The sequence below is a fragment of the Netta rufina genome (genome assembly GCF_964035555.1).
Source record: "Netta rufina genome assembly, chromosome: 1".
NCBI classification, from domain to species: Eukaryota; Metazoa; Chordata; class Aves; order Anseriformes; family Anatidae; genus Netta; species Netta rufina.
Window position 1 is genome coordinate 199850094 of NC_140123.1, and position 24734 is coordinate 199874827.

A 24734-nucleotide genomic window follows, 5' to 3' on the forward strand; every position below is an offset into this window, starting at 1 on the left:
AAAAAAAAAAAGCCAAATCAGATGTATTCAAGATCAAAAACTCTTTCCACTGCAAGTGGCTGTATTTTTCAGCTGAGAAATATATAAACCTTTTTTTTTTTTTTCCTGATAAATACCACATGAAAGATTAGCCATTAAAGTCTTCATATTTACAGAAACAACCGAGATTCAGCTTCGACTGCTTCCCTCTAATCATCTACCCACATCAGCCTCCAGTGGGAAAGCTGCCAAAAACCTCCAGCATCCAGCCCTGGCGGGGCTGAGTCTCACCTAAAGCTCTACGATACAACAGCGAGGCTCAGCTCGGTCTACACAGTTCCCCGAATAATAAATTGAAATAAAAGCAAGGGGCACAGTGAACACCCCCTAGTCGTGGTCATCCCTCCTTCAGAAGCTCCTCTGCCGTGTACAGGATCTGTTTAGGATCTGTTCAGCATAAAGAATAGACCTAAAAAGGAATCTACAGAAGTGGGGCGTACTGAAAGGAAGCTGTAGAGAAATCTGCTGCTTTATGGGTTTTCTGCAGAGCCCGCACGAAGTTTCTGTCGGTGCTCAAGCACAAACTGCTCCGATTCTTCCGCTCTCCCTGGATCTTGGAGATCAAAATGTGAGTCACGCCTGGCCTGCAGAGAGCCTTATAAAGCATTGTACTCCACACACTTCGATGGGTCTGTTGGGAAGTGCTTCTGGCAAATGGTCATGAGCCTCTTCAGCCCCTGGGAATCAACAAAACAAGGACAATTCTGTAATAAAACTGCCGTTGTCAAACAGTCTACAGTGACTGCTCAGCTTAACGTGAAGAATTAAAAACAAATGGTTGCTGTTCTGGTTTTTATTCGCTTGGTATTCCATTTTTATTAACCTTTCTCCCTGCAAAGTACTAAATATTACAAATATCCTCAAGAAGGCTAAATGCCAAGTGCTGCACTTGGGGCACAACACCCATGGGGAAGAGAGGCTGGAAAGCTGCCCGGCAGGAAAGGACCTGGGGGCACTGGTCAACAGGAGCAGGGAAGTGATCGTCCCCTTGTGCACCTCAAATGTTGTGTTCAGGTTTGGGGCCCTCGCTGCAAGAAGGACATGGAGCTGCTGGAGTGTGTGCAGAGCAAGAAAGCTGGTGAAGGGATGGGAAAACGAGTTATGGGGAGCGAGTGAGGGAATTGGGGTTGTTTGGTCCGGAGAAGAGGAGGCTGAGGGGAGACCTCATCGCTCCCTACAGCTGCCTGACAGAAGGTGGCAGCGAGGAGGTGTCAGTCTCTTTTCTCAGGTGACAAATGATAGGACCCAAGGAAACGGTCTCAAGTTGCACCAGGATAGGTTTAGATTGGAAATTAGGAAGAATTTCTTCACAGAGGGGGTGGTCAAGCATTGGAATGGGCTGCCCAGGGAAGTGGTGCAGTCCCCATCCCTGGAGGTATTCAAGAGAGGTGTGGACGTGGCGCTGAGGGACACGGTCTAGTGATGGGACTCAGTAAGTCAGGTTGATGGTTGGATTTGATGATGCTGAAGGTCTGTTCCTACCTAGCTGATTCGAGGATTTCCAATATTGGAGGAGTTTGTGATTCTATGATTCTGTAACTGAAGCAATTGGAAATTTCAACCCTCACGATATGTTTACGTAGTGAGGAATCACAGAAATGCTTTAATCCCTCTTCAGCACCAAGGTGGAAAACAGCATTACTGCAATAAATGATACTTAAAAGAACCCTCAATATTAAAATGAGTTCTAAAAGAGCAAAAAGCCACTTCTGACACCAAAACAAGCTGCACAAATATGGAGAAGAACCAGGTTCCTTTAGAAACTGAATGTCTTGCGAGCAGAGGTGTCACCCCTCCCTGTATCGTCACCCACCCTGCCCTGCGCAGTGGAGGCAAGCTGAAGAAGTAATCAAGAAGAAAGGCAGAATGGGGAATTTTCTCTCTAATGCTTTTAAAGCATCGATTGCCAAAAAACCTGACAGAACTCCTGTGGCTTTTTTCTTTCAAGTCATACATAGACGCCTAATAAAAAGAAGGAGAGCTGCTGTGGTAGCAGTGTAATTTAGCAACGACACTAACTCCACAGCAGCAGTCACGTGCCTGTAGTTATATCCTCCATCTGTGAGACAGCTCCTCGCTGTAAAGAAAACGATTAAGCAGAAGATGTTTTCCAGACTCCTGCCTGCACTGAAAAGGCAAAAGCATGTCCCAGCAGCGTACAGACTCGCTGTTTGGGATGTTGATTGCAGGTTCGTTGTGCATCAAGCTAACCTGATCCCGATTTCACTGCTGGGAGCACCGAGAATACTCCACGTGCTCTGTTTGAAGCAGACCAGCTGAGTAAGCCCTTGCATTTAAAACCAACGAGAAGAACATAAATGTTGAAAGCCAACTTTGTATTGGCTCTTTAAGTTGTGTACTTCAGGACTATTGATGAGAACTCACAGTGGGGAGATGAACGTGAAGATTTCCTTCACCAATGGATGCACTTTCAGGACAGAAGGGACAAATCGGGGAATTCATGTATGTTGTATCTTCTAGAGGGTATGTTAAGAGAGATCAAGAAACACTACAGAGTTGAGATCTTACTGCTAGAAGAGTGGTAAATGGACACAGAGAGTTAATTATTCACCAAAATTAGAGAAGAACCATTAGAACCATGCTGAGGTCCACAACAACCTTCTTTCACAGTCCAAATCTCTTTTTTTTAACATAACCTAACAAAAAACTATGTAGTCTATACAAGCTACTTCATCCATTAGATAACTCCCAGCAAGTATTAAACTAAGCAGAGCCTGTCTCTGAAGATGTGTAACCTGCACATCAGTTTTTACCTTGCAAAAGAATTGATCAAATTTGATTTGTTGGCTCTGTAAATGTCTGAAGCTCCTCCTGACTTCACAAGGGTATTTCCTCGGATTGTCATATTAAAAACTGTAGCTGAAGACAAATCAAAAGGTTATACTTGTAGCCTCAAAAAGAGAGTGGAGATAGAAGGGGAAGTTGTATTTTGCAAGCAATCAACTAGCAGGCATCTGCAGAAGTTGCAGTGGGAGTCCCTCTGCCGCAGCAGGAAGGTGTTTGTGTAAACCTCTCCTGTCAGTGGCTCCGAGCTCTGTGATGCTGCTCCTAGGCTACAGAGTTAAAAGCCAGAAAGACTTTAGATTGTTGAGACTGTAACTGGCAAAAGGCAAATACATTTACCAGTTTGAGGAGAGATGACCCACTGCACTGAAAGGCCAGAGAAAAAACAGCACTACGATTAATGACACAACTCACAGAAGCTCCTTACATGAGTATGAATAGGAAGAGAAGGAATTAAACCTGGAATTCTGAGCCCACACCATTAAAGAGAGGTGTTTGTGAAATGAAAGCAATTATCTAGTTGCAGCAATAGTCAGGAAGGCTGTATTTCATGGTTAAAGACAGCACAACAGGAGCATCAAACTCCTTAAAACCTTAAGTTAAGCAGTGAGGGAACGGAGGAGAATAAAGCATGTGGTCACAGTTACTTTGGTGTTAATGCAGGATTACAAGCATTAGACATGAAAGCATTAAGCGTTAAGGCATTCATTCCTCGGCCAGCACCAAAGATGATGCAGGTCCAGGGTGAATTACCTATTAAATAGATGTCACAACGCCTGTCCTGGGATGTTTTTACCCCATCACTTTTAACTGTGAACCTCTCAGGGATCCCCTAACTTCAAAATCAAATTTGTTGGCTTTCCAAAGCTACCGTTACCTGAATATATTTCCTCTGAGTTTCATCGTTGAGAACGTGGGCTACGTGCTTGGAGAAAATCTTTTCCCGACCCGTTCGAGCGTGGATGCCGACCATGGTTACCCCGATAGGCCAGGGAGCGTTCCCGATCGCCATCTGAAGGTAGGCGTCGTTTGCCTGAAGAAACACAGCGCACACACACTTAGCAAAAACAGAAAGGGCATCAGAAGGGTTTTTTGCGTGGCTTTGCATTGCTGTAAACACATTCCTGCCTCTCTGAATCAGGTTTCATTGCATGGTATTAAGCAATTTTTACACGACACCTTCCTAACATGATTCACTTGAACTCTCAGGTAAGCAAGGACTACAGACTTTACCTAATAGGTGATAAAAGAAGGCACTGAATGTTATTTATTAATATTTACTTACTAACATCTAAAGATTCCTGGGATTATTTTCAACTCAGCCTGTTCAGGTTCCCGTTTCTGCTGCAATCACCTTACCACCTCTCCTATTTTGGTTACAGACTAAAGCAGCAGCTATCAGGCAGAATGGTTAGCTTGCAAAGAGGCTGAGAACCAGCTCTCTAAAAAATTGGGTCAAACAAGCACATTTGTAACCCTGTTTATGAACGGCCCAGCAGCACTGAATGACTCTGCAGTCTCCCCATGAAGACAGCAACCCCATTTCTTAACATAAAGCTGAGGCAGGCACCAGCCCTGGGGAAGAAAGAGAATAAAGCGTAAGGGAAGATAAGCAGAAAGAAAGGGAGAAAGGCACAAAAAGAAAAGGGTGAAAGGCACAGAGCATGGACAAAAAAGCAGCATGACATCTGAGAACGAGGAAGCGAGGGGGACAGACACACACACAGCTTCAGCAGGACATTCCTCCACTATTAGCAAAGAGCTGTAAGGCTCACTGATAAGGAGTTCATTTATCATCTCCCAGAGACTACACGGTAAGAAGTTGCAAGCATGACCAGTGCGTGCAGTTTCTTTACATTTGGCACTGTTCAGAGGCACAGCCTTAGTCAAACACCTGCTTGCTGACTGCTGTACGGCTTTGTAATGAAACATGGTACGTGAGCGTGCAATTAAGGATTCTTCCAGGACTGTCACAACAAGGTTAATTAAGGTTGAGTGGGCAACTTGCGTTCTGCCATTTGCCTGCCATCGCAGGTTGATTTCAAAAGTTAAATCTTTGCAGCGTGTCACCTAACAAAACCGTAAGAAATCAGGGCTGACAGCATTTGCCAGGCTGCACAAAGCAAAAAAAAAATAAAAACTAAAATACACAATAACAGGAGGCAGACAGAGATGAGAAATAAGTCTCTGAGGAAACAAAACAGAAAAGATTACGAGGATCTTTAGAAGTACAAGGCTCATTAGGCTCATTAAAGAAAAACACTTCCAAATATGTACTCAGCCTCCCCCTAAATCAGAGTCTGTGAAGTTTACATACAGCCAGGCACCTGTGGGACAGAGGAGCACAGGTGATGAACCTAGGAGATAAACTGCATTCCTGCACACTCGCTACTTTACTGGGGAGGCATCAGAAAGGCAATTTCAGCAATTTCTGCATAATGATGACAGCCAACAGAAAAAAAAATGCCCCAAAACAAAACCCCACTATCACACATCCCACACTTCTGGTTCTACTTTAAAATGATTTGGATTAAACTTGCCTTAGGCCATCTCAATTTTTTTTTCAATAACAAAGCAGGTTTGCTTGCTTACTAGACAAATTTCCCCAAGTCCTCACAAGTCTACTAAGAAACACGAGATAACCAAAGGTAAAACAAAGCTAAATTTCCTCTGGATGCTTAAGCAAACTCTATCAGTAGCTGAGTTCCTCTTCTGAAGGCCCGATGCTCCCTCTAAATTTGTGTGAAGTACTTTTGCCTCCTCCCTAAAAGCAGACTTTGTCCAGAAATGTTTCATTAGTTTGCCTCAATCTTACCAGACCAGCTAATGTGAGTATGGCCAAAGAAAGGGACAGTGTCTCAGATTCAATACCTCAATTCACCTCAATTAATTGCTAATTAATTAATCAACATCCCATTACCGTGAATTCAATGCCTTCATTTAATCTTACTGCATCAGATTTCCAGCTCAGTATTCCTCTGCAATTTAATATAACCTGAGAAGAACTGTGTTTGTGCCTGCAAGCTCTGCAGTTTCACCATCAAAAGACCTTCTGACAGACCGTGGATCAAACACTATCTGCAGCCTAACCTTTAGGAGCCATTTTTCATTTTATTTGAACATGCGCTGTGTGTATTTCCAGCTATGTATCTTCAAGATGCAAAAAGGGAGATGCTGAAGTACAAATCCAATCTATTAAGACCAGCCAGCCTAAACACGCGGGGGGAGTACAAACATACCTTCACGTATTCCCTCTGCAACATGAATTTAATAATATCTGTTATTGATTCTTTGATGTCTGCAGGAAGCGTCTGGAGGAGAAGGAAAAAAAACACACAAGAGCTTTACTTTCAAATATTCAACTCAGGAAGATCATCCTACTCAGCATTTAGACAAAGTTTAGCACCCCAGCTTGAGGACTTTAATGAAGGAAAACATCTTCCTTGTTTAGCTGGTGGATCTGAAGCACAAGAGGTTAAGTGGTTCTATATAGTAGCTAGTGGCAAATTGCAAAAACACAATCCCAGTTCTTTGGGATTGAACAAGTGGTACATAAAGCAACACCTGGAGGAGCAGTGGGTAGGCAGAAGAATTCACTGGTCAAGATAAAAAGGTCAGAACTGGGGGTCATGGGCTCCAGCCACAAAAACCCTGACCAACGCACTCCTCCTCTCATCTTCAGCTGAAGGAACAGGAACCTCAGGAAAAGGCACTAAATACTGTGAGCTTTGAAAGCAGCAGCTAAATAAGTCTTAGAGGACGGTGACACTGACAAGTGACTCACCCTTTTCCGAAGCTTCCTGAAGAGAGGCCTCAGGTAGGACTCTGTTTGCTTTTGGGTGGCACTGTTCAGCTTCCCCTGGACTCCTCGCTTCACGTAGTCCTCTCTGGCATTCAGCTCCTTGGCCCAGACACCGAGAAGAAACTGCACAAGGAGCAAATTTGTGTCACAGTGCCATCTAGTGACCACCTCACCAAAGCAGATGGGAACCGTGGTTTAAGGCAACACAGCAAAATGAGTATTTTGGGGAGAAAAATGAATTAAAGAGGCAAAAATCCTCTTTCAGAGGGATGGGCACAGAGGAATGGGTTCTCAACTTGTGAGAAGAAGCCTGAAGTGTTGAAGTAAAAATTCAACACACTACAACAAACTTGCCAAATGTACCTTCTGTCCACCCAGAAAACCATTTTTGAGCTTTCTTTGTCTTCCTGCCCAGCCTGAACTTTACCAAAAAGCCAACTTATCCGATTTACACAAATAAAAGCTTCAACTCTTGCTGTGGCTGCTGATAATCACATTAGTTACACAAAGAGCAAATGACTCAGATGAGAGACAATACAGGCTTCTTGACAGGAAACAAGGAAACAATTTCATACAACCCACTTGAACCTGCTTCCTCAGCAAAGCCAGCAGACTTGCCACTAAGTTCTTTTATTTCACAGAGCAGCACCAGGTGACATTTCATTTTAATTTGCACTGCTCCTGGGGAAGGCAGGTGGGGACTCCCTGTGAGTTTTTAACATGGCACATAGAAGCAATTCCATCCAACTGCCCCAATCATCATGCGGAAATCAAAACCATATTTATTTTGTCTGGGAAAGTAGAACCAGATTTTGCTCTCCCAGCAGCTCTTTCCCAGGTCTCACAGAAGTCTCTACTGTGACTAACCAAGGCAGTGGAAAGCGAAGTATTAAATAATAATTAAAAAAAAAAAAAAAGCACAATGAAAACTTCTCTCTCCAAGCAGCTAGAACCTCACCACATAAACGTATCTGCATAATAGTGAAAGGTATCTCACAGCTACAGAATAATTAGTCTATTCGAGTGGCTTACCTTCAAGAATTTTGTTATGATGTCCATGTCATAGTGATCATCACCCCGTCCTAAGGATTCTCCCAAAGCCTAGAACAGAAGACAAAAAGGCAATGATTTCCACGCTGTCTAGATATTTTCCACCACCACAGCAGAGCGTGATTCACCGCAGCGTGAACTGTAAAATATCCCGTCAGTAAACCCAAACACTAGCTAGGAAATGGAATGATACAGCTATGTAACTTACTGCTCAGTAATCTAATAAAAATTTAAGTCAAATATTATCTGATCTTCCTAATAGCTAATCTAAATCAACCCTCTTTTCACTTAAAAGCATTACTCCTCATCCCACCACTATGCTCCCTGAAAAGAGTCCCCCCGTTATTCCTGTAGCCCCCTTTAGGTTCTAGAAGGCCACTATAAAGTCTCCCCACAGCCTTCTTTTTTTTCTAGGTTAAATAATCCCAGCTTTCTCAGACTTTCATCATAAATCAGGTGCTCCAGCCCTCTGACCATCATCATGGCCTTTCATCCAGTCCCACTCTAACAGGTCCATGCCCTTCTTATGCTGGTGCCCCAGAGCTGAACACAGTAATTATTTTTAATAATTCTTTAATAATATTATTTTATAATTCATTTTAATATTTTTAATAATTCTTAATTCTTTGCTGTTTTTTTTTTCCCCTAAGTTATTTCACTTCTCTGATTTACCAGGGCTTTCTATCATTCTACCGTTTCATGTAATTGTAACTATGAAATTGAGGGAATAAATCCAAAAATAAAATAAATTAAAAAAATAAAAATAAAAATAAAAATAAAAATAAAAATAAAAATAAAAATAAAAATAAAAATAAAAATAAAAATAAAAATAAACACCACACTATCATGTCATCCCAATACTCCATCTTCCTGTTAAAACCTTGGAAATGTTAATACTAATGTTGATTTCTAGAAATATTTTCCAGTAGATACACCTGGATAATTTATTTCCATCGCCCTCACGTTTCCAAAGTGAGTTTATTTTTAAAATTTCCTAGATTTGGAACTACCTTCAGCGTAACCCTCTATGCTCAAGAGAATGCAGTGAAAGCAGCGCGCTATTCAGACTGCAGTGTTTTCAAACTTTGTAAAAAATAAAATAATAATAAAGACTGCTTTCATGGCTCAAACCATGAGGTGATGTACTATGACATCAAAAAGGGAATATTTTGAGAACTAACAGATTGCTAAAAGCAGTCCCATTACAACTGGTATCCCTTCTGGTACTACAGGTATTTTACCCCAGAATTCCTGGTAGGTACCCTAAGAAAAAGGTCGAAGCTATCTCCTAATAACGTATTCATTTCAGCTTTTGGTTATAAATCAGATTATTTCTAAACACGTATTTGGAGGGATATTAAGAAGATTAACTTCTGCAAAGAGTTTGAAGATTAAGGGTAAAAGTCTTTAGCTCAAGTTAATGTGCTTTTCCAAATGCCACCCGGAAATACCAGGTGCTGAGTGCATTTCATGGCACTCGTCCTGCACTCACGTACACAAATACTTCAGTATTCTTTCAAAGCACAGTAGTCATTTGCACTGAAGTTCCCGGGGCACATCTTCACTGCACTTGTATTTTCTTTAACTGCCTGCTTCTAATTTTCACTTTGTTGTCCTGACTGCCTTTATATCAAACATTCTTTTTGTGCATCTGTTTTTCAGAGTCCATCTTTCTTGTACAAGGAAAATTCATCTGCTCTAAGCTCATCACCGTCTCAAATACCCGTTGGAAAAGCTGTAGAATTTGTGATCAGGTAATACTTTTTTATTTAATTATTTAATTCCAAAACTCTACAGGAGAATCCTAACTGCACCACTTGCCTTGCAGAAAGCTCTGCCCCCTTTTTGGTGAGGTGTTGTAAACAACGATCCCTTGAGTTTGCACATGTCTACTGTAAGCCCTAGGGTGCAATTCAAGGCTTAGCAACCTTAATTTCCTAACAGAGCATATTTAAGGACTTTTTAGAATGCTTAAATTCAATGTTGAAAACAATCTTGAAGCTTTCTCACCACATTATAACAATAAATACATGTACATCTGAACTCCCTAAATTAAATTCTATCCATCAAATACCTCCAGTTCCTCAATAGTAGTATTTTCTTCATGGACTTTCAAGTCATTCTGTGAGTCGTCATCTCCTGCTTCTTGGCCGCCTACAATTTCATTCAGATACTGCTGGTCGATCTTATCCAAGGCAGCCTTCAGGTCATTTCTCAGACCCTGGAAAAGATAAGAAATAATTAGTTTATTTTTAAAAATAATAAAAACAACACAACAAGCAAATTAAAAAGCGTTCAGAACAGTCACAGCGAGCATACAACTCCTGTAAAAATACACACACAGGTTTAATTTTGTTGTCTGAATATTAACTGAGTTCAACAAATGCTTCTGGATTGCTTCAGTACCTAACAAAAAATATGTGTATAAAATGTTCACACCTAGAAGCAAACATAACTTCATAAGAAGAGCCCAGAGGACTGTATCAACTTCTAGGACTTCCTTCAAGACATTTTCTCCTAGCAAGGCACTGAGCCACCCCAAAACAAACAGAACAAAAAGCATAACCACCATCAGCTCTACAAGTCTTCACGTTCACCCTGAAAAAGCTGAAAAGAATGCAAGTAGCACTACCTGAGTGCTGGCACATGAAACAGTTACGTAGCTTCCCCTTATTACCAATGATTTAAGCAGAATGTTTTATACAGATGGTTTAAAATCCTCTTCTCCAACACATCTCTACTTATGACCTTTCTACTTCCTAATACTCCTACTACTGCCATCAAGAATTTTATCATAGATAACAATGGTGGGAGAGAAGCTTTTGTCAGGAAAATTATGTTTTAAAACTTTCAGAACTGTTTAGCCTTTTTTAAAGGGCTTGAACAGGTAAAAGTTGTCCTTTTCTAGGCAGCCCCAGCAACAATTTTTTCAAACTGTTTAGTTTATCCCAAATTATGGAAGAAAATCCATAGCTTCACACTCTCAGCTGCCTTGCAAATCTGGTCGATAATAAATGCAACACAAACTCCAGTCACATCTCTTCACTTACCTGATCGATTCCTAAGCCAAAAGGAACAAATCAGTAAACTCTGATATATATATTAGTCATTTCTGAAGCCAAACTTTAAGTGGAAGGAGGAGAAAACAAAGCTTCCTTAACAAGTTATAGCTCTGGAATCGAGGGATTTGCAAATTTACTAACATACCAGGAACACAGGAGTGTTTTCTTTCTTACCTGAACAAACAGGCTAGCATGAACAGTAAGTGACTGTCTTCTCTGCAGCTTATAAAGGTCTCAGGTTTTACTGCCACCTGGAGGCCCCTTCATCATCTGAAAAGGCCTAGAAGGTTTCTAGGGTGGAACTGGCTAGCATAAGGTGTTTTACTTGTGCACAGAACTTTCAGAGCACTCCTCAGTGGTTATCCCACCGTTAATAAGTAAGTAAGAGTTACCTTGTTCACTTCAGGTGCAAGAATTTCTATCTTCCTCAGCCGCTGAAACGCATCATAATCTGTTTCTCCAAACAGTCTCACCGGCTCGCCTCTCTCTCGTAACCTCCTGATAACCTGGAAAGAATCAAAGCATCCCCTTATGCAAACCCATAAAGGAAGCAAAATAAAATCCTGAAGGCTAGATTTATTTGCTTTGCTTAAAATAACAAGCTGTGCTGGACTGGAGAGGAAACGGCGATATTTTAAGCAGTATAAAAATGTTCCAGACACTTTACAATCTACATTTAGAATTCCCACGGTATTTCAGTGAAAGGTCACTCCAAATATTACCAATCTAAATTTTGCATAAAACCCCAAGCCGTTTCCTATAATCTAACTTCTTCCTGCTATGACTTGTTTAAACAAATACACAAAAATCATCGCGCTGGCAGGGCATAAATACTATTTCCAAGATCACAAAGGAAGTTGATGATTGTCTCCTTCACTCTCACTTGTCGGGGGCAATAAAATACGCCCCAACAAGGCTGCACGCTGTCCCAGCACAGTGAAAATTCTCTTCCTTAAGCATTTGGCGAATATTAAGTCCCACAATCTAATATGATTTAAGGATAACTGAGGTGTAACAGCCTCCCTCAGCTGGTTTGCAAAGTTATGGGCAAAGCCAAGAACTGAACTTCATTCTCCCAAATCTCTACCACATGCATTGCTTGATGAATCTGTTTAGACTTTACACACATTATTCATTCGGTGTACCAAGCAATAGGCTTAGTGATGCACCAAGAAATATTCTGGTGACCAAACTACACCAGCAGAGTGGCTGGACAATTGCAACCAAATTCATGCAGACATTCATTCATTCACTCAGTTCTCCAAGTGTCTCGCCTACACTAGCAAATATTTAACTTGCAAAAACATCAGAACTAGGGGGTGGATCACACCTTGATCAAAGCAGGCCAAAATCTCAAGCCAAATCTCAAATGAAACATGAAACCAATAGCCCACACAAAAAGTTCTTGTGAAATTAAGGGGAAAAACTGACATCTTGGATGATCTCAGCTGTGAATTCTGGTATTTCCCAGATGATTTATTCTGTATTTAATATTATTTCTAAACTTCCCGCTTCTCTTCTACTTTGGGGTATAGATCTGTTTTATGAATTCACATTCCCATAGGTAGTCTTATCCTTAGAAAGGAAAAAGGGCACACCATTTGCTCTAGCTTCGGGATTTCTTCTAGAAATCAAGATAAATTTCCTACAGTTTGATCTGAAACAAGATTTAGAAACTATGGGCTACAAAGAGAAGTCGGGGAAAAAAATACTTTGAAAAATCCAGCTTTTGATTGTGGATTTTACCTCCTGTCTGGAGAGAGTCATTGGTAATTTTTCTTCTGCCAGTTCAAGTTCCAGCACTGGATTTGTTGAAGTCAGTGGCTTCTCCTCCTCTTCCTGTTGCTGCACCTACATTTAACAGACAGTTACTAATAAGCAGATGGAAATAAACCTACATACAGATAACAATGTAAAAGTACAGGAACTCTGCAACATAGATTGTAATACAACTACGAGCTTCTAGTTTCAGTTTTTATTGACTGTAATTGAATTTCACAGAACAATAAAAGCTTTTAAAAGTATCTGTATTTAACAAAGCCTTCTGCAGGTTGCAGGAAGCAACCTGCAACCGGAAAGGACAACTGCTTCAGTCTGTCAATCACGTGTCAGCATGAGTGCCAAAAATAGCAAACCCACCCTCTGCCTGTTGGTTCCTGCCCCTGCCTTATCCCCACACGAAGGCATTCGCTCTGCTGTGCTATGGCCCAGATGGGAGGAACAACTCAAACAGAAAATAATCTGGCAAACAAACAGAAAGGTACTCCTCTCAGCCCACTGAACCTCATCCAGCTCACCAGGCAGTAGCACAAACACAAGCCTGGGCACACAGGCAGAAATGAAAACCCAAGAAAGAGCAGACAGAGAACGGGGCTGCTACTTCCAGTCAGCCTGAAATGTTTGGTACCTGTTCAGCTGGGCTTCGAGAGGTGCTTGTTTAAGGAAATCTTCCTAGCAAGCTTGCCAAATGAGCACAGCTTCTTGTGGGTTTAAAAAAAGATACCTACACCTCCTCATAAAGATAGCATCTCATTAACGACTTCTTTTCATCTAAAAGAAGGTCCCCGAATCAAACAGAGCTTTCCTTCTTCATTACTCAATGTTTTAATAATGCAAAAAGATCCCCCTTTGATCAAAGTAACTCGGAGACAGCAGCCATGTAACTACAGTTCCCTCTGTAAGCTCAAGTTTGACACTGCTGATAGCACGAGCAGATTGCTGTCAGTAATATTCCTATAATAGGAAACATTTCCAGTGCTCATTCATAACTTGCTTTTTCTGAGACTTATTAAAATTTATTTCCTTTCTGTCCTTGCTAAAAGGGAATAATCCCACTTAATCCCACACCATTCTTTGTGCCAGGACAGCACGTTGTCATTTCCAGTGTGTGTACTCAGGCTGAGCAGTCTGATGACTGTACCAGACAGATTATTTTTAAAGTAGCTTTTATATTCTCCCAAGGCAGAGCAGCTCCATGGCCATGCAGGGATCCACCCCAATGGCTCCAGATCCAAGGTTCAGCCCCAAATCTCTACTCAGTGCTACGCTACCCAACACAGAAATCAATCCTACAGTCACAGGTGTTCAGAGCGAGCAAGGGAAGGACAATCAAATCAATGCTTCACACAGAAAGGGAGGGGGAAAAATAAACTTCCATCAGTGCAGGAGAGGGGGAGTGGACAGGGGACAGAAAATACAGAGCTGTGTAACTATATAAAGAAATACACTCCCGTGGCAGAAGGATAGGTACAAACTTTAACTTACAAACATTCCTGAAATCATAAAGAGACAGCAGCATTGGGGAAAAAGATTTGGTCCGTTCTGTCAGATGGACTTCAAGTTACGAGTGGTATTTTTACCACAGTTATTTTGGTTTTAGCGCTTTCTTTTTCAAGCAAATCAGATGAATTTAACTTATTAAATCTCAGCAAAGCAGAAAAGCACCTCGATTGGAAAAGAAATCAGTCCATATTCTACATCTTATTAATGCAGTAAAGAGCAAATGCAGAAATCTGGGAGGCTCGGAAGAGTTACTAAACAAAGCAACTTATTTTAAAACCATTTTGAGGGTTACATTTCAAGTCAAAACCCATCTCGTAGCAGCACAGAGATCCCATTTAACCGTTGTGCATGATTCTGAAGAATTCAGGCTAATGTTCACAAAGCACCACGCCATCACTTCCACTCAGAAGAGCGGCTGCATTCACAGACCACTTCCCCATGACTATATGCTGCACGTTCCAGAAGTCGTTTTGGCGCGGGTGTTCAAATAAGTCTACAAACGGATCAAGGTTTCAGAATAAGTCACCGACTGCGACACGTCCAATTGAGAACAACGTTCCTGTCCGTGCCCAGGAACAGTAAACAAGACGGTGAGCCTCTGTCTTTCTAAGGAGAATGCAGACCCCCTCGCATCCACATAGAATAATCAGGCAGGCAGGCAGACGCACACAAAATAAAACTGCATTCTTTCCATCACAGGAGAACTACTTCCCTGACACCCTTACGAGGCAAAGCCTTCCAGATCACTCATTTGTTTCCAAGTGCACCCTACGTTACCAATTGTTTGCTCTTGTTTTGCCAGCCAGAAAACAAACGCGGTGTCGCGCTCTTTCAGTGCTGGATGGCTGATGGCCAAAGGAACAAATCCATACAGTAGGAAGGGTTGGCAGGTTTTTTAATAGGCACCCACACTATACTGATTTCTTTTGGACGTTTTGACAAGATTTTGAAAGTGAGCTGAATGGACAGTGGATCCATTCTTTTCGACAGGGGGAGGTGGCTATATCAGATCCAGTGTTCATCATGCCTAAAAGCACAGTTTAAAAAGAAAGGAGACAAGCTTTGATCCCAAGCCACTTCATGCTTTCCACAAAAAATAAAAGAAAGAAAAGGAAAAGCCAAACCATAACACAAACTTAAGTAGCTGTACGTCATGCATATCTTTTCCTGCATTGAAAATGGGTTCGGAAACTCATACCTCTCCAGGTGGCTTCTCATTTACAGGCTAATGTATAACATTAACAGATTGAACAAAGAACAACAATTATCATTAACAACATTTATACTGTTGAGAATAAAATGTAGACTTCAAAGCAAAACACACAAATTCCTGAAAGAGTAAGTACAATACCTTGTAGCCGCATCTCTGGAAATAGGCTTCCTCTTCTTTTTTAGCTAACTCACTGCGTTTGAAATATTTCTTATTTCCCTAAAAGAGAGGAAAGCCGTTAACATTTTACAGTTTCAGAAACCTGTGGGAAAACAGCTCGAACCTCCTTATTTGATGTGGTGAATTCAGCTACCTCCTTTCACAGAGCTGGCTGCAGTGCCATGTAAAAAGCACAAATTGGGAGCACCTCTGAAAATCAGCAATACAGAGTGACTTCACAGCACAGTTATAAGCAGGCCTGAAAAGTCCAATGAGGTCACCAGCACTTGAGAAAAAAAAAACTTTGCCACACAAGATCACGGTCCCAGGTAGCATAAAGCTCCACTCCAGATGTGCACAACAAGGCTTAGACTGTACAGTACAGGAAAGATGTTTAAAAAACACGTTAAAAATGTGACTTCACACTAAATAAACCGAATGGGAGTACTCATCTTTGTGCAATGCATTCTGTATACTAGATCGGTGCACCTGTGAAGAAATGCGTCTGATGAGACCATCCAGACTCTGGCTGGTAACTGCAGTTTTAGGGACATGGTTTAGGGGGTGATAGTGGTAGTAAGGGGGCGGTTGGACCAGATGAGCAACCACTGCTATCAAACTGACAAATGTGAACTGAGGTCACCAGAAAGCCTCCCAATGTCACCAAAAAAAATGGTTTGGGTTGGAAGGGACCCCAAAGCCCCCCCAGTGCCACCCCCTGCCATGGGCAGGGACACCTCGCAGCAGCCCAGGCTGCCCAAAGCCCCATCCAGCCTGGCCTTGGGCACTGCCAGGGATGGGGCAGCCACAGCTTCTCTGGGCAGCCTGGGACAGGGCCTCACCGCCCTCAGAGGGAAAATTTTCCCCCTAATGTGTGTTTAACAAGTACACTTCTGCTGCAGACCAAACGATGGTTTTAACCCCAAAACATGACAATAAACTTTGGCTCAAACATGAAGTACTTCTCCTTTCTCTGTACCTTGCCTGACCCACAACAGCCGCCAACTGCCACTCTTTACCCCCTAACACCCAAATCCTAACACTCAGCCGTTCCCAAAAGCATTCTGCTTCCCTCAACCTCCCTTTAGTGCTGTGTTCAGCTTTGGGCCCCTCACTACAAGGACATCGAGGCCCTGGAGCGTGTCCAGAGCAGGGCTGCCTTTCCCTAACCCCCAGCCAAAACACCTCAGGCAGAGGAACGCGGCGGGGCCCTGACCCCAAGGCCGCTGTCCCCAAGGCCGCTGTCCCCAAGGACCCCCCCGGTGTCCCCAAGGACCCCCCCCGGTGTCCCCAAGCCCCTCCAGCCTCACCCCCACCAGCTCCTTGTCCTCCAGCTGCTGCCGCTTGCGGCTGATCTCCCGCTTCAGAATGTCCATGGCGGCCTTCCTCCACCTCCTCCTCCTCCTCCTCCTCCTCTTCCTCCTCCGCCGGAGGTGGCGAAGCAAAACAACGCCGTCACTTCTGGGGCTCGGCCTCGGGCCGCCGAGCTCTTCACAGCGACCCCTGGCGCCTTGGGGGTGTGGGGGGAGACCTCAAAATGGGGGCCTGGGGGGCTTCAAAGGGGTTCCGGGGGTCCCTGGCTGACAAAGGAGGGCAGGCGACAGCGCGGGGAGCCCGCAGGTTCCCCCGTTGTGCTCAAAGGCTGAAGAGAGGTCAAGGCTGAGTCACGGAATAAAAGCATTAATGTTGGAGAAAAACTCCAAAATCACCTTTTCCAACCATCCCCCTACCACCATTATCGCCCACTAAACCATGTCCCCAAGCACCACGTCCAACTGTCCTTAAACACCCCCAGGAACGGTGACGCCACCACCTCCCCGGTTTCAGTGCCTGACCGCCCTCTCTGAGGAGAAATTTCTCCTCATTTCCAACCTGGGAAGTGAAACCTACTGGAAATGAACCCGTGAAAGTGAAACCCGCAGCCGCTGTTAGCTTGTCACGGGGCATGCAGCTTCTGTGACACACACGGAGATAGCGAGAAGGGAGCTGGACCCTGAAATTTGTCCTGTTCCCCTTCCTGACCTGCTTTTACCCTGTGGCTAGGGAGGTCAGAAAGGTCCTGAGCAGGCCTCAGAGACTGGATAAGAAAAGGCAAATGTGGAATTAAATTCATCATATAAGGGGAAATCATAAAATTGTACTATGGTTCAGGTTGGAAGGGACCTTAAAGATCATCTAACTCCAACCCCTCTGCCATGGGCAGGGATGTCTCCCACTAGATCAGGACCTCATCTAACCTGGTCTTGAACACCTCAGGGATGGGGCATCCACAGCCTCTCTGGGCAACCTTCTCCAGTGCCTCACCACCCTCTGAGTGAAGAATTTACCCAGGTTTAAACCCTGGGGCACAGGGCAGCTCCTGCTCTGCCAGCCTTTTTCCACCTTTCAGTCCTCCCAGATTCTTTCACTTTCTCCGTCGTGAACTCCTTTGCCCTGGTAGCTGTTTTGGAGGGCTGCCACTGTAACCAGCTTTCCACCTGGTTTAGATAACCTGAGCACTAAGGCTCCTTCTTACAGAAAATTAAGACTACAATAAGGCCCATCAATGTAAGGGTGCTTTTAACCCCAGGCTGGAGGGGTATGGGTTAGAAATCATGCCCCGTTTTACCTCAGGCTTGAATGCAATCACTGTGCAATGAGGAAGCAGGAACAGTCCTCCTACGCTTTTTCATAGCTCTCTTAAAGGAAATTATTTCACAAGCGACGGGTGGAAGGATCTGAGCAGGTTTCAGGAGAGAGGCCCATGGGGATGTGCTCACACTGGGGCAGGGCAGAAATGGGGAAGCTGTAGAAATGCTCTGTGGTGGGCTTTATGGCAAACTGCTCCGGACACTGATGTCTGAGTGCCAGCTGCCCCCTTCAATTAGCTGCGGCACGGATATAACCTTAGACCTTGCTTCATTTCCTGCCTCATTCTCTTGCTCCAGTTTGACATCATATCTCAATTAGAGACGGTACGAAATGAAAGAGGAAAGCCAAGTTACACACAGTATTCCCAATAATGCAATTACACTGAGCTGATACCTATTCCAGAGACTTCCCTGGTTTATAAAAATCAAAACAAACCAGCAAGGTAGCAGGAGGGGTTATAAAAGACAAGGAAAGCAGATGAACAATTTATGCTAGTAAGCAGATTTGGCTAGGTTTGAAATTAACACTGTACCTCTAAAAGGTATCTAAAAGTTCGCTAAAGATGACACAAGCTTCCAGTCTTAGCTTCCAGTCTTGATTTGGTGCCCTTCTTCCTACTCCTGGTTCTGTGCTCACTTGCCTCCAAATCCCATTGCCATTTAATGAAAATGCTCTCTGTGATCAAGACAGTTGTCCTAGGGAACATAAGCGGCTATCTACAAAATAAAACTTCTCCCAAATGTTGCCTTATATATGTAAATATCTATGCATTTTGGCTCTGTTTCTGTGTATCTCTCTGAAGAGTGAAAGGAAAAATATGTATTTGGTGTCATCCATATCCTCAAGATTTCTTTTCCTGAAGAGATTACAAACTATTTTGCTGTATAAAAGTAGTATTTCCTACTTTTTCTTTCACTAGCAACTCATGAGGAAATCCAATCCAGCTTGCTCTCTGGTTTCTGGAAGGGCAAATCTGTTTGACTCCTCTTTGCCTTGGGCTCAGGGCAACATTTTCTGCAGGACATAAATTACTGAGACAGTTGGGTCAAGTCTTGGCTGGAGCCTGCTCAAAGCTCTTCCATTCCTCGTAATGCATTCCCAAGGGTATATCTGCGCTCACAATCCATTATGGTCCCTTCCTGCTTCATTACCAACCTCTGGTCCTTTGACTGCCTCCATTTAGACATGGTACTTTGGTGTAGGATGGATACCTGGAGCCTCCACCCCGGGACAAACTCATGGCATGCATGACAATTCACTCTATGAGCTCTGTTCCTTGGACAACGTGGCATGGACACGTTGTTCTTCCACGCGATGGGAGGGTTTCTCCAAGTCTCCACACGCACCATCGCTCCCAGGACATGTGATTATGGAAACTGCTATGGACGTAGCCGTGTGTTATGAAAGCACACAATTCCTCCACTGTGCCGGTCCCTCATTCATGCAGCAAGCCTTTCGGTGACATCAGCGTGTAAGATATTTTTAGCATGTAAAATGGGTGCGTTTCCAAGCTGTATTGCAAACTCTATCTTTCTCATTTATCATATATGGCATTACTCTACTCATTAAAATCAATTAGGTCACTGCTATAAATCCTTAGCTTGACTATTTATTTTCTACTGCCTGTGTTTTGTTTCTCAGGGCAAATGCGGCTGGTTTAGTACCACGATGCCTGTGTATTTCTATCTCACATGTGATTAATAAATGCTGTATTTGCTGTCAGGCTGTAGCCAGGCCGTTAAGCTCTCCCCAAACCACTTGCAGAGTCTTGAGAGCTCGCTGCCGCTGAGCTTGGGTCTGGAAGCAATAGCATTACCAGTGTTTTTCCTATATCCAGGTTTCCGCAGACCTCTGGAACAACCCCACAGAGTTAACCACAAGCCTGCTTTGAAGTAATTCACTTCACAACATTCCATATTAAATCAAGACTGACAAGGGAAATCTAGAAGCTGCTCAAAACCTTGGAACGTTCATAAGAGCCTTGTAAGTAATAGAAGTACAAGCTTAAAACATACAGAAGGTGTTTCATTCCAATTTCTTGATGATTAACTGATTGCTCAGCTTTATTTGCTGCAAGCCAACTGTCAGCTTGCAGAGAGATTATTGAAGGCAGCTCAGAAATACATCATTTCACTCAAACAACCCAGATGTCATCTGTTTGCCAAAGTGGTGAAGCTGATCAGAATGACTTTGGTTGTACTCAGTTTATACTCAGTATATATTCAGTTTATATTCAGCTGTTTTCAGGTTGTATTCAGTTATTTATGGCTATCCAGTTTCACTTTTCAATCTGATATTAATACAGAGGAAAACCACAGCTCAGCCATTGTATGCTTTCATTTGTACACAGGAGGTAAACCCGATACCTTATTGCTGACTGAGACTGCAAAAGAATTCATTTCAAGTAACGGAGGGCACAGATCACTCTTGGAAACCTTTTTCAAATAGGTGTGTGGTTCCTTTTATTCTTCTTCAAAATACAGTGGCAAAAGATGATATCTGATAAAAGTGGTTTTATGCCATGGCTAAATAGGCCCACTTCTGGCAAAGGGAGCTCCACGTCCAGGCTCACTCCTTTCTTCATTTATTAAGGCAGCCATGAACTTTTAGGAGGGGATTAACCCATCTAGTTCCCCATGCTCTGCCCCCACATTCACCTGGTTTGTTTAGAGGCATCTCCAGCTTGTCACATCCACAGGTCACCTCCACATATGGGACAGCTTGTTCTACACAGCCTTGGTAGCACCTTTGCTACGGTTTGCAAATGGCACATCTCTAAAATTCTTGCACTGGGGACATGCCCCTGCCCTCCATAGAGTGAATTTAAGCCACCCATACTGGGCTTGCTTTTTGTACTTTCCTTTCAGAAACCTGTAGCCAGTGGGACACAATCTCCAGGTGGTCACAGATGGAGAAACACTCAGCAAGAGGGAATAGGAAAGAAGACAAGGTGGGTAGCACTCCTGCATGCCACCTGCAAGCACAAGGAAAGTTCATGGCTGATGCAATGGCAGAAAATAGTCCCCAACATTTCTAGCAAACAGAACTCTTCAAAACATCCATGAAGGATCCAAGAAGCAGGTTAATTTGTTTTGTTTTGCTTTTTTAAACAATCTCTTGAGTAGCTCTTGTGGCAATTCAGCCCCCATAATTCCTGTCTGCCTGGACAGCCCCATGTCATGCCCCACTAAAATGCTTAGGAAGGTGGTGACTCCATATGGGCGTTACTGGTTAGTAGGGCCAGTGTGGCTCTCAGAGACACGCTTGAAATAACTGTTTGAATGACAATTAACCTCTGGTCTTGATAAGGGAATAGGTAGGTGAGTTGTTCAGGTTGTCTAAAGGACACATGAGTCAATTCTCATCCCAGCAGTTTTAGTTTCTGTGAAACTGAGTTGTGCTAGAAAGTAATTATTGCTTCTAAAAAGCCTTATGTTTAGGAACAGCTAATTAGTGCCAAACTGGCTGGTAGGGGAGATATCCAAGGATAATTTTGTTGTTCAGGAAACAATTTATGGCATCATGTCATCAGAGCCCGTAAGGAATCCATGGCTCGGGATGTCAGTAAGAAGACTGTGCTCTTTTGACAGCAGTGCAAACACAGACGCTGACTGCTTGTGACAGCTAAACAATTCAGAGCACCTTGCAGGAAAATGATCGTGCAATTTATTGTTGATATTTCTGTAGACGGTTCTTATTTCCATCACTTTGTCAGTACGGGGCAAACCACATTAAATACAGAACGTGTACTCTCAGCATCAGTCTGCACAACCGATACCCAAACTCTTTCCAGGAAAGATGCAGTAAGAGCAGTAATACCTGCAGCCGCAGGCTGCTCTGTCAAATTCCATGCCCTGAGCTTCAGATCCACGCAATTGTCTCTCTCCTGAAACTTCCCTGAAGGAAGGTCTGTACATCACAATCCTCACTTTTTGAGACATCTTAGCTGTATTCAAATTATAGATGAATAAACACAATGGAGGCCTTCAAATGCCAAACAGCTCTTGCTGAATGGTAGAAAAGCTCATAAAAACATCTATTTTTCTTCTATTTTTACGTGTATGGAAGATAAATGGTTGAGCGTATTGTATCTCTAAGTTTGAATTCATTAGTTTCTATCCAACCCAGGCAAGAAATCTCTGAAAGTTGTTACTAAATGATCAGACGTCTCTGTTGTCAGTTTGATCCCTGCAGGATTTGTCCATCTCAGACAAAATGCCCATTCAGGTGTACTGGCTGCCTCAGCAGAGAGGTCAAGGACTGAAAGGGTGATGAAGTCTTCAATATCTACACATCTCTAAAGATAAATCCAGGGGGAGCCACATTAATGAAAATGCTGCTGCATATATCTTCCTGCTGAATAAAAGCACCATTTTCAGATGTTGTCAGTCTCCAGTCTGACACAGATATTAAATTCACATAATCTGTCTTTAAAAAGTGCGCAGCGAGTAGATTTTGAACCACGTTGTATCTTGCAATAAAATTTGATCATTTTTTTTTTGGAACTGAAAGGCAGGCAGGTAGTTACAAACATGTCTTCACCTATTTCCCCCGCCTGAAATGTAAGTGCTGTTTGAAAACCTTTAGGGAAACCGAACATCTTTGTAGGAGCTGCAGCAACTTTTTGTGCATGTATTTTAGCTTACATCAGTGTTCTCGGCTACAAGGATTATAATTGAGTGGGGAGACTCTCCTTGGGAGCGGGGATTGAAGGCGTTGAGGCAGCAGCCCTGTGAGTTGACAGGGATGCTAATAGAGCCGCGGCGGAAGTTTAGAGAGCAGATCAGAGCAGCTGGGTGGGCTGATAGAGGGGATCAGGGCAGCCCAGAGGAGCAGTAAGAGGATCCAAATAAGTGGATTAGTAGCATACCAAAGCACACATTACTTTTAGTTTTCAAAGTCCCATTGATTCTAGCGCAAGTGCTTTTACTAATGTGTGGCAGGAGAAACGGAGGGGGATCAAGGCAGGATCAAGATGCAGAGAGCAGCTCCCTGTGGCAAGCTGGAAACGGCAAGAAGGCTGGGCTGGGGGGGCACAGCATAATGTCCCCACACCAGGACTCAAAGGAGGATGGTTGTTGTCTGGGCTCCTTCATCCCGCAGCCTAAAGGAGCTGTCTAATGTCGCTAAACGCTATTGTTCCTGCAGCTGATTCTGCATTCATTTGGTGTCTGTAGCTCCAGTGATTGACTCTCCATGGCTGCGCTCCTGTCTCTGCCTTCAGCTGCTGTGGCTGGAGCAAACAGCCACAGAAATGCAGGTATGATTAGCGGCACAGCCTTCTTTGAACTCTTCCTAGCAGGGGACTCGCCGGGCTGACGGACTCTGAGCTGAGCTGGCCACAATTTGTGCCTGGAGCATTCATCAGTGATAGGACCACTCAGCCTAGCCGTGCTTGGCTTCCCATGATTAACGCTGATCCCTGAACTATTCCCAAGCTTCAACGTGCCCTTTCCTTGAGTGCCAGCCTGGGTTTACACTTCATCTCTTAGACAGAGGTGGTAGCGATGCAGAGACACATCCAGACTTTGCTAAGATTTCTAAAGACTATCACTCTTTATAGAGCACAAAAAAATTCTGAGTTTCAGGCAAAATAATGAGCCCTGCTCGCATTGCCCTCAGTTACCTCGAAGCATCTTGGGTTTTGAGTCAGAAGCAGGGCAAGATTTGTGCAGCTTGTGATTTTTCCATGTTGTGGAGAAGCACAGAATAGGCATGGATATGGGCCGATTTCACTTTAGCTTTCATGAAAGGGTTGTTGAAACCTTTTCCTCTTTATCCTCCAACCAAATCCGTTGCTTGGACACCTCGGTCTTCCCACTCCTCCCAGAGTTCAAGTTTGAAAAGTGGCTTATCCCAGGGAAGAGTTGCTATCTTAATATCCATTTATCCCACGAGAATTCAATCAGAATGGATAACCATCAACATTTGACTCTTCTACTGCCCTGCCTTGCCATTTCCATCCAAGGTGCACATAAAATGACAGAAGGAAGGAAAAGTCCAGCGTTATGGTCAAAATTGATTTTGTAGTCTGAAACAGAAGTGTACAGAGGGCTTGTAACACCCACACAAAGAGCACTTTGTACATAGCTTGAGTTATATTCTTTATTGTTGAACCAGTTCTGGAATGTTTTAGTTTCCCTGAGCTGGCAAATGGATAAAAACATCGTTGCGTCCCGTAGCTTTTTCTTTAAAATTTATGTGAGGAAGATTAACAAACAGCAGAAGAGACAAGAAGTTATTTCAAAACAGCATCCCAAAGGGAAAAAAAAAAAAAAAAAAAGAGAGAGAGAGAGAGTAAGGATTGAGACATACTAAGATGTCAAGTGCTGCAACTGAAATGTTACAGGGAGAGCTTACAGGGGTTCAGAAAACATGTTAAACAGCACTTCCACGCTTCAGACTTGGACATCCAGAACCCTACCTCTGTGAAGACCCAGTCCTCAGATACACCAACGTGAAAGCCCCCCAGAAGCGAAGGTTTGTAGTAAGACAGAGCAACATCAGTGACTTACTATCAAACTGGAAGATGAGAAAAGGTACTGCCTATGTTTTTTGTATGACCACAGAAACACCACTGGAAACCTGCAAAGGAAAAACGCTATCAGAGTTCATAAAATCTTCAATGACATTCAATAAATATAACTAACTGAAATAGCTAATGTATTAACCCACCACCTATGCAACTCCTGAT

The 24734-nt window shown here is 43.2% G+C and overlaps 1 protein-coding gene across 2 annotated transcripts; it reads right to left on the reverse strand.

Moving 5' to 3' along the window:
* Positions 1-16812, reverse strand: PRPF18 (pre-mRNA processing factor 18). Of its 2 annotated transcripts, XM_084306434.1 has the most exons (11): positions 16720-16812; positions 15392-15469; positions 15239-15265; positions 12505-12609; positions 11151-11264; positions 9771-9917; positions 7679-7747; positions 6629-6769; positions 6084-6155; positions 3722-3877; positions 1-716 (listed from the first exon to the last, which is right to left on the reverse strand). In XM_084306434.1, the coding sequence occupies exons 1-11, from the start codon at positions 16783-16785 to the stop codon at positions 636-638; spliced, it is 1056 nt and encodes a 351-aa protein (XP_084162560.1). In that variant the 5' UTR covers positions 16786-16812; the 3' UTR covers positions 1-635. The 2 variants fall into 2 exon arrangements, with proteins under 2 accessions (XP_084162560.1, XP_084162561.1); XM_084306435.1 differs by lacking the exon at positions 15239-15265.
* Between the last annotated feature and the right edge of the window lie 7922 nt (positions 16813-24734).